Source organism: Podarcis cretensis (genome assembly GCF_951804945.1).
Source record: "Podarcis cretensis genome assembly, chromosome: 4".
Lineage (NCBI taxonomy): Eukaryota > Metazoa > Chordata > Lepidosauria > Squamata > Lacertidae > Podarcis > Podarcis cretensis.
The window spans coordinates 25,786,607-25,802,616 of NC_137173.1; the positions used below are offsets into that span (position 1 = coordinate 25,786,607).

The window sequence follows — 16,010 nt, forward strand, 5'->3', positions numbered from 1 at the left end:
TCCGCTAGCCAGGAGAAAGTAAGAGCTGCCTATAGAAATCAAATAGAGAACACCATGATTTTATCTTAGTTTATATCTGAACAACAGCTGGTCACTCCACACACCAACGAGTACAGTCTAGTAGTAGTATTAGGCAGGCGTTCCTGCTAGGTGTTATTTCGTAAAAATAATATTTTTTCTCAGCGTTTTTAAACATTTAGGTTAGACTAGAGCCTCACTGAACTCTTCTTGTGAGTAGACATCTAACCAGTCCACATGCAAACCAATGAAATATTAGACTTCTTTATGCAGGTGAGTGCTGGATCTGTTCAGGCAGGACAATTTAAGTGGACATTTTCTTCAACTTTCGTGCTTCGCGGGTGGGAATTTTGAAAGGAAGTCCAAATGAGCCCAGTTCCTAAACTACTGTGCCTCAGCTTCTAGCTCCACTCAACATTTATGTTATTTATTTTCCGTATTAATTTATCGCCCCCCCCCCCAAAGATCCCAGGGCAGAAATGATATAAGGCCAAAGTTAAACGAGAATATCAAACCAGGCCAACATAAACTTCATACAAATTAAACTGCAACAATGAGAATTTCCAGCTAGCATCCCTCACCTTTAAAAGGATGGCGGGCAAAGAGGTGCGAATGCATTTGTTATGAGCATAGTCTACATCTGAAGTCGCACGGTTAGGGCGATTAATTTATTTTTTTATGTTCAAAAATGCCTTAATGCCCACCGAACTCCGAAATAGGTCCTGGCTTCCCAGAACATAAATGCTCTCCTGCTACCTGTTGAGGAGGACGCGCTGCTGCCCAACTACACCTGCCCTAAAACACGGACTTTACCAATTTCTACGGGCAGAGCTTTCTCACTTCCGCTCAAGAGGAGAAAAGAGCCGGTTTATAACGTGAGCCCCGGAAGCTTCCTCTCCTAAGGAAAAAAAGGCAGTCTCTACTTTTTTCTTTATCTTTGCGGTCCACTAGGATTATCGAAAGTTGTAGGAGGGGGGAGAAAGAAAGAGTGTCCTCCACGATCCCATGGTGCCGTGCGGCTGCGCGCATGCGCGAAGGGAAAAGAACGTGCGACGGAGGTTCCCTCCGACGTTTATTTGCGGCGCCGCCGGTGGCGTAATTCGAGCTCCGGAATCTTGCCGCCTTTTGAAACTTCCCGCCGGGGAGACCTCCGAAGAGCCGCAGCCTGACAGGGCGGCTGCAGTCCAGAGAGCTCAGGCCATAACGACCCCACATCCCACGCTTGGGAGAGGGGGTGGGTCTCCTTTTCCCCCTCGCCGCCGCCATGTCGGCGGGCTTCTCCTTCGGAGCCGGCACTCTGCCTTCGGCTACCGCAGCTGCTGCTGGTACTGGAGGCGGCGGCGGCGGAGGGGGCTTCTCGTTTGGAGGCACCCCGAGGTAAGCAGGGCGTGGGGGGGGGGAGTGTGGAGGCGCCTCGGGCGGAGCGGGTTGAGGTTGAGGGCATCGCCTCCCTGCCATTAGTATCCTCGTCTTGTTACGTAGAACACGCGCGCCCAAGTTGCTCGAGGCTGCGCACGTGGCTCCCTCCCCCACACGCCTCTGCAGACCTGTGGGGTAGGCTATGTTATGTGGTGGAAATATCTCCCATCTCCAGCTTCGTGCCTGGGATTTTAGTTTGGGTCTTCCAGAATCCACGCTGGGATTTATTTTGAAGTGTGCTGTGAACAGCAGCCGAAGTGAAGTACTTAAAAAAGAAAAAGCTCAACTAGAATTTCAGCGATAAAAGCACATTTTATTTTTATTATTATTATAATTTGTATACTGTTCTATACCCAGAGGTCTCTAGGCGGTTCACAGAACAAAATCAAAATATAAAACCACAAAAAACATAATAAAAATAAAAACAACAACCCAATAACCCCCATATATAATAGTTGCCACAATATGTCCAGCTTGTAGGGTGAAGTGATTTTGGATGTCTCAGAAAGAGCCACAATAAATAATAGCTAAACTCAATAGCAAAACCTAAGACAGCAATTGTAGTCACACATTGGGTTAAGTCCCATTGGGCTCAGTGGGACTTGCTTCTGGGTAAGTGTGCATCTGGGATGGTGAATCTAGGGGAGAAACAAGTATGTCCTGTGAAGAATATTAGATATCTACAGACTGCTGGCTGTTTTCTTTTGGACAAAATAAAAAAAAATCATTCCAGTAGCACCCTAGAGACCAACTAAGTTTGTTATTGGTATGAGCTTTCGTGTGCATGCACACTTCTTCAGACATCTTCTGTACTTAAGCCAGCTGTACTCAGCTTCTCTGAAGGAATAATCCAAACATTATGAGCCTTCTGCTTGTTTCTTTCACACAGAGAAGCTTCCAGAACCCTCTTGAATTAATTAGAATAGGAAAGATCTCTACACATCTGACCAATACTTTCTGTACCAAGAAATGCAAACTGATAATGCCATGCTTGTTTATGCTGGAAATTCACTTGCCATTTAAATAATAATAAACAGGTACATAATGTTGCAATGCAGAGTGTTCCTGTTCAGCTCCCTCACTTCCCTTGCTCCCCCTGCAGCAGCCAGCCACTATTTTATGGTTGCTGAGCATCCTCATTCCTCACTGAGCTCTTTAGGAGGTATTTATGTATTGGTTTTTATAATAATAATAATAATAATAATAATAATAATAATAATAATAATTTATTTGTACCCCGCCCATCTGGCTGGGTTTCCCCAGCCACTCTGGGCGGCTTCCATAGAAACCAAAAATACACTAAAATATTACACATTAAAAACTTCCCTGAACAGGGCTGCCTTAAGATGTCTTCTGAATGTCAGGTAGTTGTTTATCGCTTTGACATCTGATGGGAGGGCGTTCCACAGGGCGGGCGCCACTACCGAGAAGGCCCTCTGCCTGGTTCCCTGTAGCTTTGCTTCTCGCAATGAGGGAACCGCCAGAAGGCCCTCGGCGCTGGACCTCAGCATCGGGGCATAACGATGGGGGTGGAGATTCTATTCTCTATATCTTCTTGAGTTTCTGTTCTTAAATTTTCCTGTACTTCTCCAGCAGTCAGGATCCCCACTAGCCTCTTGTGTTTTCGATGGTGCTGTTTTAAGTACATAAGATAACTGATTTCACTATTAGCATAGAGGATGATAATGATGGAAGGGGTTTAGGCTAAGCTCACCATCACATTGAACACACTACGTTTTTGTGTTCTTTTTTCCTCGATATTCTTTACACTGATTGCGTTGTGTCTGACACTCAAGGTGTTAAAACATCAAATAAACTTTACAAGTCCTGATGAGAATAGCTGTCAGATTTTATTTGTGTTGTACTCGCAGTTGCTTTCCATATTGTGGCTATGATAGAGCTCATCTGCACTGTCTTATAATATATTACATTCGTACTGTCGTAACTTTAAGCCATTTAAACCTGCTGGTTACATCATTATTAATTATGCAACATAGACATTCCATGTCTGAAATGTTATATGAGATCCAAAACAGAGTTGACAGCAATTATAGAAGCTGCTTGTTGTGTTATTACTGGAGAGCCAACAGCGTCACATAAACTTTTCTGCCTGATAGATGATGGTGAGTGAACAATAGTAGAAATTGAAAACCATGTATGAAATGTGTTGCATTGCTACAAGGATTTTTTTATTCTACTTCAGTCTGAAAAAGAGCTCACTTTTAATCTGCTAATAACTTCTTTTGAAACTTGTTCTGGGATGTGAGAAATAAAGTTAACTGTATATCTCTGGGATAGTCAGGCCCTACCCTTCAGACTGAAAATGTAAAGAATTTTGTGTTTCCTAAAACACAGAAGTTTAGTTTGAGAGCCGCTTCATTCTAGTGGACTGCTTTTGATTCAGCTTGAGTTGAAATCACTAATGTCTTTGGATCTCTGTCTGTCCCTTTCCATATAGGGTTCTGAAACATGTAATTAGTTACTTGATTATGTTAACACTGCAAATGCAATTGGTTGTTTTAAGTGTTTGTCTGTGTTAAAATAATGACAGACAGCAACAAAAAACCCCAAAAAGGCAACATAAAGGTGAAATATCTGCTGGTAGCATTTACGTTCATATTAAAGGGAGAAATATGGACGAGGCATTTTGACTTTCAAACTTTTCTGTAGAACTACTGCAATGAAGAAATAAAAAAATGAACGTGTGTTAAATTTAACTGATTTATTTGTCTTGTAATGTAGCTCAACTGGAGGGCTTAATTTTGGGACATTGGGCTCGACAGCTACAGCAACTACAACCGCTTCATCGGTAGGCTTTGGAACTGGACTTTTTAGCTCAAAACCTGCCACTGGTTTTACATTGGGAGGGGCTAATACAGGTAAAATATTATATTTCTACTCTTTTAAGATGAGACAAGTATAAAGACATTTGAAATGTGTAAAAAAATATAGTAGGTTATAAATAACCATATATGCATTTGGTTAAAAATAACACTTTATATACCGGTATACTAGACAAGGATATATGGAACTGTAGTTGTTTGCATATATAGTGATATGATATACCTTTTTTTCTTTTCTCTTTATGCACTTTTTATTTTTACTTTATTTTGTTCAATTGAAAAATTAAAAAGGTGAGCCTTGAACTGATAATTGATTTGAGAATTAGTGATGAGAATTAGTGGCAAAATGCAGGAGTAGCTAAAATTTCAGATTATATTCAGTAATTTTGCTCCTTGCCAAAAAGATTTATATCTTCATTATTAAAAGCACTCTCTGGTTATATAGTATTATTAGAGAGCTGATAATGTATTAAAAATTATTTATGCATTTTACATATCTTAATATATCAGTTATACAGTTGTCATCGTTTATCTCACACTCTTGACTTCCACACACATCCCTCTGGGGGGTCCTATTTAGTCCTTGTTAAGCTGCATCTCCTTAATTACCACCCCTCTTCTGCTTATTTTATCTGCTGCTCATATACCTAATGCCACTTGGAAGTTTATCTGATTGTTATACAGTATTTTTTTCAATATTCGCCAAAGTATTCCCACTCTTCTTTTATATCCAACTCATCTTGATTTCTTATCTTTGCAGTCAACATTGCTACTCCTCATATACTATTAGCTTATTCTGCCAGTCTATTTTTGTCCTTCCACCTTTGGGCATAAATTATTCTGGCCGCTGTTTTTGCATAGAGGAAAATAGACTTAAGTACTTTCTTGGGTATTTCCCCCTCTACTATAATCAGTAAGAACATCTCTGGTTTCTTGGGAAAAGAGACCCTTAACATCTTTTTTAGTTCTGAGTATATCATCTCCCAATACTCTCTGGCTTTCTTACAACCCCACCCAACACTTGTGTTTAAATGTCTCTTCGATCTGCTGATAATGGATTTTAAGTCACTAATTTGGGGTCAGTGATAAATCTATTAGGCAACTGGCAATAGAAGTGTGGTTTATTAAACTCAGGGTTTTTTGTACTATTACACAGGAACAGCAACCACCATGGCTACAGGATTGACACTTGGTAAGTGCTATATGTTCAAAACTAGCTTTGCTTTTTCTTTAAATGGGGTGTGACTTTCAGAGCTGCCCAAACGAAAAGTTCTGCATTTGGATGGTGAGAGACTAGGAATGCTGGATAAACCCCAAAGATGACTAAAGTGTCAAGAAGAAAAATATGAAAGTAAAAACTGTAGATAAGATACATTAGGAACATATAGTCAAATATTTACTTGGTTGGTTCAAATCCAGATGTAACATTCAGCTCCCCACCTCCTTTCCATGGCCTTGTTAGCCTTCCTGATCCCCAGTCTCCAAAGCTCTCAGCTATTCATGTGTTGTTATGATGTGTGCTATTCAATTTCTATAACCTGCCTATGTGATATTTTCCCATTTGCTTTCTATTTGTTTCCCTGTTTTCTTCGTTTTCTTCATGTTCTTTTTATCAAGTCTGTCTCTTCCTCCCATTTTTCTCAAAGGTGCCTGTATTCAGGCCACAGCCACAGTCCATAGCCGTCAACAATTCTGCTTGCGCACTGTATAATCTGTTAAGGGCGTACCATTGATATGAGTTAGAATTGAGCTAGCATGTCTTGGCTGTGATCTCATGCCTGATGCAGCTTGGGTGTGATCCTGGACTGGGCCCTGCTTCCAGGTAACCAGGTTGTAGAAGTGGTCAGAAGTATACTTTTAGCAGGTGCATCTGATTCTTCATCCAGTTGCTCCTTAGTTAAAAGGACTAGGCCACTGTCACTTATGCATGGTGATCTCTGAGTTGGACTACAGTAAAGTACTCTATGTAGGGCCACTATTGAAGCTGGGTAGTGATAGCTGGTGCCAAATTCTTCTGTCTGTGTTTTGACCGGAATGGCCCAAAGAGTATATTGTGCCTGTCTATGTTTTCTTTTTCTTTTGTAATGTTTGTGAAAATTTGCTTTTTTGTTCTTTTTTGTGAAAAATGCAATAAAAATTATTTTTAAAAAAATAAACAAAGAGTATATTGTGCCACTTATTGTCCACTTGATCTGTCTACAGTTTCTGGCTACTATCCTTGGTCCTGATGGTTGTCCTGTAAAGCAGTGAATAGCTTGGACCAATTATATTTTAGGTTCTCCAATGCTCTGACATGAACCAGAAACCTTGTTTCAGGTCATACATATTAAAAACATGAAACTTGTAGGTGCCCAGGGTTGACCTTCCCCAGTGGTGGTGGTGATTTTGTCATCGTATCCCCTGGGAACAGGGGACAACAGTGTTGGGAAGCAGTGCATATATTATTGGTTGTTGTTTTTAAAAGAATTTCAGAAGCATTCAAAATATGGGAAGCTTGGCTATCTCTTACTGCTAGTTGTTGTTCTTTAGTCGTTTAGTTGTGTCTGACTCTTTGTGACCCCATGGACCAGAGCACGCCAGGCACTCCTGTCTTCCACTGCCTCCCGCAGTTTGGTCAAACTCATGCTGGTAGCTTCGAGAACACTGTCCAACCATCTCATCCTCTGTCGTCCCCTTCTCCTTGTGCCCTCCATCTTTCCCAACATCAGGGAATGCTGGTACATATTGTTAAATGTGTTTGCTGCTTTGAGTCTAATGGAAGAGTGATTGAAAAAATTAATGTGGCTTTGCTCACTTTTCACTGGCTATATACAGATCTAGAGTAATAAATTTAGAATTCTTAATTTTACTGAACATACCCAGTTTAAGTGGCATGAAAACAAGAATGGCATTTTATTGTTCTTTTACAGGCACACCTGCTTCTACTTCTGCAAGTACAACAGGACTTAGTCTGGGATTCAGCAAACCTGCAGGATCAGCCACACCATTTGCTTTGCCTATCTCTTCTGCCACCTCTGGCCTCTCACTTTCCTCTGCTCTTGCATCTGCGCCAGCAACAGGTAATATACACTTATAGTTTTGTGTTTAAATCAAATCTCCATTGTTCACAAGCGCATAATCGTAATTGTTCCTAAAAAAGAAACCAGGTGAATCAGTGCAGTTCTGATAAAAATGATTGAACATTATCATACTGGTATTAGTTTAGTTTGGTACACTGAACTAACTTGAGAACATGGTACATGATAGGGAAGCCAGTATGAAGGATGCTGAAAGAAGCACTACGTCTTGATAAGAGGAGAAAAGTGCCAAGAAACTCTGCTTTGTTTGTCATCAAAATCCCTTTAACTGCACAGTGATGTAAGACTGGAGCGTATACATCATGCCTAAGGAATACTTGCCTCAGAATGTATGCTGTAAGATTGGTGTGGGGGGAATCTATAGCCCTCTAGATATAGCTGGACTACAGCATGTATCATTCCTAACCCTTGGCCATGCTGGCTAGAGTTGGAGTTGAGCAACATCTGCATGGTCACAGATACTTTTTAAAATTTGCTTTCCTTTAAAAGGATGTCTGTTGCCCCAAGTCCTTGGGATGATTTAGTGCAAGAGTGCTTAATCCATGCAAATAAACGATGACAGCGGTAACAGCAGGTAGAATTTGTGAAAGTTTCTGCCATATTGTCCACAACTGAATTCCAATAGTTGTTTATTTAGCAGGTAATAATATAGCTATTATTAGGAAGGAAAATCAGCATGCATGTCTTCAGCTTACACCTCTTCTTAATATTCAGGGTCCACTGGCTTTACGCTGAACTTGGGAGGCACAGCTCCAACCACAACAGTATCCACAGGACTTTCTCTTGGGGGAGCCTTAGCTGGTTTAGGAGGGACACTCTTCCCAAATGCAAGCTCAGCTGCTACAGGTGACAAACCTTTTATGTGCATCTGCCTCCTCAGATTTGTCCAAGATGCACGTCTTATCAAGACGGTTGAGATACTGTGTGTTTTGCTAATCCTTTTGTGCTAGAACTAAGTAACTGTTCCTGGTCCTTTATTTTGAAGTGCTTGGGTTTGTGGTCATCTACATTAACAACTAATAAAAGAACAGCATCACTTGCTGTGTTCCTATCTGAAAATTAGAAATAGTTTGGGGCTCAAGGTCAACAGAGAGTTCTCAGGAGTTAAGTTGCTTTCTGAGAGTTTCTGAGATCAGTGAATCAAGGATGAACCTCTGCCCACCTTAGAGCTTGGAATAACACCCACATAGTCGGGTGTTGATGTTTCTCGGAAGATTTCTGAAGCTCACGGCCTTATCCCTACCATTTTTGGCTGGAGAGCAGGGTTGATGATGAACACAATTTTTCATTGTCTACACATACTACAGTGGTACCTCGCAAGACGAATGCCTCGCAAAACGAAAAACGCGCAAGACGAAAGAGTTTTCCGTTTTTTTGAGTCGTTCCGCAAGACGAATTTCCCTATGGGCTTGCTTTGCAAGACGAAACATCTTGCGAGTTTGTTTCCTTTTTCTTAAAGCCGCTAAGCCGTTAATAGCTGCTAAGCCGTTAATAGCCGCTAATAGCCGCTAAGCCGCTAATAGCCGTGCTTCGCAAGCCGAAAAAACCGCAAGACGAAGAGACTCGCGGAACGGATTAATTTCGTCTTGCGAGGCAGCACTGTACAAGTCTTGTTTTCCCCACATCTACATATGGGTTCTAGCTGGTGAATGTAGACATAACATGCCTTTGATTTTCACTACTGGCAATTCATTGAGGATATATTGCTTAAAAAATGTTATATTCTGACTATTTTCAATACTGATGCATGACCATAAGAAGTCTCTGATACAGTTGATGGATTACTTGCAGGGCTCGGACAGAATGCTTTCGGTTTGACTCTAGGGACGGCTGCAGCACCTGCTACTACAGTTAATGAAGGTCTTGGTGGCATAGACTTCAGTAGTTCTTCAGATAAAAAGAGTAAGTTTTTGTGGATGCAGCTTGGAAAGGTGTTTCTCCAAGAATACTTACGAGGCACTGCCTTTTTTCTGTAACTGCATGGGGACTCATTAAAACAACAAATTCTAAATCTATCTTTTTAAATAGGAAACTATTTAATGAAACGTAACTGCTTTATGATTCTACTGCTATGGGATTTTGGTGCCTGGTGCTGAGGCTTGTGTTCCCAGTTGCCCCACAGGTCACCAGTACTGTCCACATCAGTACTCCATACACCAGGAGTAGGGAATTTTTGTTCTGGCCAGATTTCTATCCCCCAGGCCATTTCCCCAAATCTGCAGCCACGTCACCTCTGATCTCAGGTGTGGAGCAGGTAGAGGCATGGCTGGATCAGCTGCCTGCACACCTGAAACCTGCAAAAAGCAGGATCCAGCTCCCTGTGCACAGAAAATTCAGTTCTGCTTGGTTCAGGTGCTCAAGTGCGTTCTCCAGGAAATCCTCTCACATACCCTAACTCTGCTTGGTCACTTCTCCTACTCATCCTCTCCCATATACTTTCCCCCTGTCTTTATCTCCAACTGAAGCTCCAACAGTATTTGGAGGGCCATATATTCTCCACCCTGCCCTGCAGCATCTGAAACTATGCATAGAGCCCCTGTAGGATGGATAATAACAGTGGTTTTAAAATACCAGGTTATTTTTGTTAGGGAATTGCTGTGTTTTTAATAAAAAATACACTATTTAAAATCTGAATTTAATGCAGACGTGCTAGTCTGTACTCCAAAATAAAATAATTGTTACCTATCAAAATATGCTTTGAAAACGTCTGACCTGAGATTGGTTAAATGACACTAACTGTGCAATCCTACCCGTATCTGGTGACCCTTAAAGTAAAACAAGTCAGGGAACTGGCTGCTGTTTGTTCAATAGCGGTGACCCAGAAACTAGCATTTTCCCAAATAATATTTGAAGCTTTTAGCCGAGGGTAATAGGGGTGGGTATCCTTTTTAGAAAAGAGAGTTATCAATGGTGTTCAGTATAAGAAACCTATTGATATTTTCATAATTCAAATTTAGGAGCATGTTTTTGTTATACTAAGAGTTTTAACTTCCTTTCCCCCCTCAGGTGACAAAACAGGAACGAGACCAGAGTAAGTGCACCAAATATTCATAGCTGGAAAAATACCTGTTGGGACCAGGTGCCTCTTAAATGGAAGGCAACCAATAGCTTCTTATTTTATTTATGTATACATAAATTTCTGTACCGGTAAATATTCTTAAACCAAGGTACATAAGATCAATGTTATAAACTAAACAAAAAAAAGACAGAGATCAGAAGAACATAAAATGGGTCCTATGGAAAGGTAAGCTTGTGTGAATAAATGTTTTAAAGTGGTGTCTTAAATGAAGCACAGAAGACGCCTGCCTAATACACAAATGCAATGAGTTCCACAATATTGGCACTGCTATGCCAAGTACCCCATTCTTATGGCTGCATAACGTGTATCACAAGGGACAGTTAGTAATGCTTCTCCAACAGATCTCAAATAGGCAGGAATGTATGGAGAACGGTGGTCCTTCAAGGAGGGTGGTCCCAAGTTATTTAGGGCTTTATATGATAACAGTTAGGGACGCAGGTGGCGCTGTGGGTTAAAGCCTCAGCGCCTAGGACTTGCCGATCGAAAGGTCAGCGGTTCGAATCCCTGCGGCGGGGTGCGCTCCCGCTGCTCGGTCCCAGCGCCTGCCAACCTAGCAGTTCGAAAGCACCTCCGGGTGCAAGTAGATAAATAGGGACCGCTTACCAGCGGGAAGGTAAACGGCGTTTCCGTGTGCGGCTCTGGCTCGCCAGAGCAGCGATGTCACGCTGGCCACGTGACCCGGAAGTGTCTCCGGACAGCGCTGGCCCCTGGCCTCTTAAGTGAGATGGGCGCACAACCCCAGAGTCTGTCAAGACTGGCCCGTACGGGCAGGGGTACCTTTACCTTTACCTTTATGATAACAGTTGCACCTTAAATCTGGCCAGATAGTATATTGAGAGAAGATTCTTCATCATTGGTTTTGCATGCTGTCAAGGATCACCACCAAGCTCCTAACCTGCTACTTTAGAGACAATAACCCTGGTCAGAAGAGGCAAGTTGGCCAACCCACAGAGCCTGCATATTGCCAGGATTCCAGCTTAATTTATTGGCCCTCATCTAGGCTACCACTGCACTGGTCCACGACTTGCATGGCCACACCTGGTTCATGGTGCTTTCCCGATGTTGGACTCCAGTTTCCATCATCCCTGAGGCTGTTGGAAGTTTACGTCAGTGACCCCTAAAGGGTACCGAATTGTTTACACTTAGTGGACTAAATTGATTGTGTTTAATCTTCGTGATAACAAGTTAGGATGATGAAGTTGGTGCAGATTTGACTGTGGTGTTGTAATTTCCAGAGAAAATGGTACCGCTTCAAATAGTATGTTCATTCTCAACACTAGTTTCTCATTTCTGTAGAAGAAAAATATTTGGGGTTGCTGGGGGAAATAATGAGAAGGTTTCCCAAAACTTTCTTCTTCTGCTGCTTAATGATAATTGGGGTAGAACATTCAGAAAATTCAGTGGTTAATGGGCTTAGTGCTGTTCTTTGCATCTGTTGTGTTAAATAAAAGCTGCTGCTACTGCTGTTAAGAGAGTGTCATGCTAATAATAATGTACATGTCTGTTGGCAGGGATAGTAAAGCCCTGAAAGATGAAAATCTACCTCCCGTAATCTGCCAAGATGTAGAAAATCTTCAGTAAGTATTTCCTGGGTCCTTGGAATTCCAGATCTCTTTTTTTTACTGAAACTTACCTTGGAGATGCCTTGGACTAGTAAGAGTACTCTTTTGTTCACAGTTTCAAAATACTTGGTTTTGACAGCTGTGGGTATACTGTTCTGCAGATGCTGTGAAGGAACCTCAGGTCTTGCTTACCTGAAGTCACTTCAGCAAAATGTAACTGGTGGGCTGCAGGCTGGAATCAACCCACAAGGTTCTTCCGTTGGGTCCATGATAACTCCGTACCAGCCCTAATCCTTGTCCACTCCACCACGGCTTTTCCTGTTGTTCCATGATGTGAGGAGAGTTCTCTTGGGAGAGAGGGGAAGATGACGGAGGGGGGAGGCTTAAGCTTCTTTCCCCTTTTTCAGTCTTCTCTCCAGCACAGCTCAGATCTGAGATTGCAGCTCAGGAATGGGAAAGGTGGAAATTGGTTTTCCATGCTTTGCGTCAAGAAAGGGAAGTCCCTATTGTCAGTGTGCGATGCAGAAGACAAGCACTGAATTGGCCATGGAGAAAGAGGTGTCAGTGTGTGAGAGAGAGGATGGGGGAGAGGGGTCTTTGTTGTGTGTTTGAGATGTGGAGAGTGTGTGTGCATGTGTGTGCACACATACACTTTATCCCTGAACCACCATCAGTACGCAGCCCTGACTACTTTCCTCTGAGATTTCCCCACTCTGGGGAGAGAGAGGTTCCTTAGTCCTGCAGTAGTTCTGAAGAGCTGGGCTTAGGGGCATTGCATGGATTAATTCTGTCTTCTGATTTCTCCTCTCCCAGGAAGTTTGTAAAAGAGCAGAAGCAGGTCCAGGAAGAAATTAGTCGAATGTCCTCCAAAGCAATGCTCAAAGTGCAGGAAGACATTAAAGCTTTGAAACAACTTTTGTCAGTCGCCGCCAGTGGATTACAGAGAAACACTCTTAATATTGATAAGCTGAAAGTGGAAACTGCTCAGGTATAAGCAACTCTGATGGGGATCACATGCTAGCCTAAAGCTAGCAAAAATGATAATATTCCTATCCTCTTGGAAAATGCAGATGTGCTTACCTAACAGCTGTGCTGGGCAGTCCTTGATTTGAAGCAGCTGAGAACTTTGTTTACCGTACAACTGTAACAGTATAATGTTTGCTGTCCTGAAAGGTTGTTTCCGTTATACAGAAAACTCATCACTTGGTATCTGGCATTGTATCACATCTTCCCTTTCATGTGCTTTCCCTGTAGAGTTCAATAGGTCTAGTCTTTTCCAGCTCCCATCTATTAGGTTTCTGAAGCCTCTGGGCAAAATTTTATTGCAGTGGTCCCCAATTAAGTTCTGTGTCCCCTTGTTTTTCAAAACCCCTGGTCTAAAATTATAGTCTGATCTGTAATCACGTCCCATTCCTTCGCCCGCCCCCCCAATAATAATGAACATGGTAAAGTTCATCCTTCAGATATTAGCTAATTAAATTATCAGGAATAAATTGTTCACTGAAACAGGTGTGTCATTTTACTGAACTGCAAGAATTACAAGAGCCATTTTTTCCACTTCATGTTTTTGTAGGAGCTTAAAAACGCTGAAATAGCATTAAGAACACAGAAAACGCCGCCTGGCCTTCAACATGAAAATTCAGCACCAGCAGAGTGAGTATAGCCTTGCATGTCTTGCCCATAATAAGTGTTTTTATATTGCATGTTGTATAGTTAGTCATATATTGTATACAGGTTGAAGCCTTATATTGGATATGGGTTTAATATAAAATACGCTTTTGTATCTGCATGGTTGGTTCACTCGGACTGTCCTGTATCTCATGCTAGAATACTGCACAGGGAAAGTAAACTAAATCTGAATGTATTATTTTGCCTCCACAAGCAGAGTATGATCATCGCTATGAATCCTTTGCAGAGATATTCTAGGGACTATTTCTCTTTTGCACATAGTTCTAAGGGATCTGTCTTCTGAGCTTCTTTCAAATAGAAAGTAATAGTTTGATTCTGGCTGGACTGATTTCTCACTGTAGTGGAAGGTGTTTCCTGAGAAATAATTAGTTTTTTTCCTTTTAATTAGGGACATGATTTGAATATGGCCAAAATAATTTAGCTGGCTGGAAAAACAAATTATTTAAATTGCCTTTTAAAAGAAAAGGTTACTGTAATATGGAAGGCTTTCCCTGGCTTTGTTAACAGGGAGTGTTTATAGAATCATGGAATTGTAGAGTTGGAAAGGAACCATGTGCTTCATCTAGTCCAACGCTCTGCAGTGCAGCAATCTTTCTCTGAATGTGGGGCTCAAACCCATGAAACTGAAATTAAGAGTCTCACACTCTACTGATTGAGGGAACTCGATTTCTCCTCCCCTACTCGTGATTGAGAGCAGTTAGTGTGTACACAGGTTATTTTTTTTTTTTGGGGGGGGGTTATCCTGCTTTTCAGCAGAAAAGGCTTCCAGAGCAGCTTATATAATTAAAATAAGACAGTTCCTGCCCACAGGCTGACCATCTGAAAGACATGACAAAAAAAGAAAAGGGAATTGGACAGAAGAAAAAGAAAATAAGCGAATTCATGCACCGTTTCTGAAAGTTTAAAATTAGACATGAATACTTTCTGTAGAGTTCTTTATTCACTCCCATCATTTAAATGCTCTAAAATATACTTAATTTAGCTACTTCAGGATCTTGGTTGAACAGTTTGAAGTACAACTGCAGCAGTACAGACAACAAATTGAAGAACTGGAAAACCATCTTGCCACCCAGGCAAACAATTCCCATATAACCCCACAAGGTAAAAAGTTAGTGATTTCACCAGTTGCCTTAACTGATATGTCATACCGCACTTTTTGCATCTGGCAGACTCGCAGGGATTTGTGTTCAGATGTTGCCAAGGCAGTAGAATTTGGACACCCCTTAGTGTTGGTTTGATTCCAAATTTAGGGCCGAAGATACAGAAGCTAACATAATTGCTGGGATCCATAAGGTGGGTTCACACACCCAGGAGAGGGCTGGCACCAAAGCATTATTATTTTTTCTTGCAAACAACCTTCACATATATGTCTTTTGACTACAGAACCCAAGCATTTTAAAAAAATCTGAGTGAGATCCCCCAAGATCCCCTTGACCAATGCTCCGCGTGAAGAGAGGCTTAGAGAAGGTTTGAGTCTGTTTACATATTCCACTATTATTTGAGTTCCTGTATCACTACATTGAGGATTTTGTATCATACTTCTCAAGTGTGTACGTTAGTTGAAATGATGGCCTAAGTCTAGACTTCTTGTTTCAGAAAGAAATAATCTTGCTGATAAAACATCAAAAGGACTGTCACCTCCGTTCTCTGTATGTTTAGAGACATCTTTTCTTCCCCCATCATATTTTGACAAATCCCCACAGCTTCCTTAATGCGGTGATGGCTTTATGTGGTAACTTTATGGCAAATTACATGGTTTCGCTGTGAATTTATATTGCAATGTGACTTGATTTTCAAATTTCCCTGTCTTACAGATTTATCCATGGCTATGCAGAAAATCTATCAGACATTTGTAGCTTTAGCTGCACAACTTCAATCCGTACATGAAAATGTGAAGGTAAAGATTGCTTTATAATGTAAAATTGTGACATGATTATCTGGCTTCTTTATGGTGGGTTAAACCACAGAGCCTAGGACTTGCCGATCAGAAGGTCGTCGGTTCGAATCCCCGCGACGGGGTGAGCTCCCATTGCTCAGTCCCTGCTCCTGCCAACCTAGCAGTTCGAAAGCACGTCAAAATGCAAGTAGATAAATAGGTACCGCTCCAGCGGGAACGTAAACGGCGTTTCTGTGTGCTGCTCTGGTTCGCCAGAAACAGCTTAGTCATGCTGGCCACATGACCCGGAAGCTGTACGCCGGCTCCCTCGGCCAATAAAGTGAGATGAGCGCCGCAACCCCAGAGTCGGCCATGACTGGACCTAATGGTCAGGGGTCACTTTACTTTACCTTACCTCACCTCACCTCACCTCACCTTATGTTGATG

The 16,010-nt window shown here is 41.8% G+C and overlaps 1 protein-coding gene across 3 annotated transcripts in view; it reads left to right on the top strand.

The window, feature by feature from the left end:
• Positions 1 to 16,010, top strand: part of NUP58 (nucleoporin 58) — a 34,602-nt gene that overhangs the window by 2,157 nt on the left and 16,435 nt on the right. The window contains exons 1-12 of one of the 3 annotated variants that reach the window (XM_079973759.1): positions 1,054 to 1,395; positions 4,180 to 4,316; positions 5,437 to 5,472; positions 7,190 to 7,339; positions 8,072 to 8,203; positions 9,149 to 9,259; positions 10,364 to 10,388; positions 11,948 to 12,013; positions 12,812 to 12,986; positions 13,572 to 13,651; positions 14,670 to 14,788; positions 15,502 to 15,584. In XM_079973759.1, coding sequence (XP_079829885.1) covers positions 1,283 to 1,395; positions 4,180 to 4,316; positions 5,437 to 5,472; positions 7,190 to 7,339; positions 8,072 to 8,203; positions 9,149 to 9,259; positions 10,364 to 10,388; positions 11,948 to 12,013; positions 12,812 to 12,986; positions 13,572 to 13,651; positions 14,670 to 14,788; positions 15,502 to 15,584 — 1,227 coding nt within the window. In that variant the 5' untranslated portion in view covers positions 1,054 to 1,282. Of the gene's footprint in view, positions 1 to 1,053; positions 1,396 to 4,179; positions 4,317 to 5,436; positions 5,473 to 7,189; positions 7,340 to 8,071; positions 8,204 to 9,148; positions 9,260 to 10,363; positions 10,389 to 11,947; positions 12,014 to 12,811; positions 12,987 to 13,571; positions 13,652 to 14,669; positions 14,789 to 15,501; positions 15,585 to 16,010 lie in introns of those variants that run through there. The other 2 variants (XM_079973761.1, XM_079973760.1) reach the window with 2 other exon arrangements.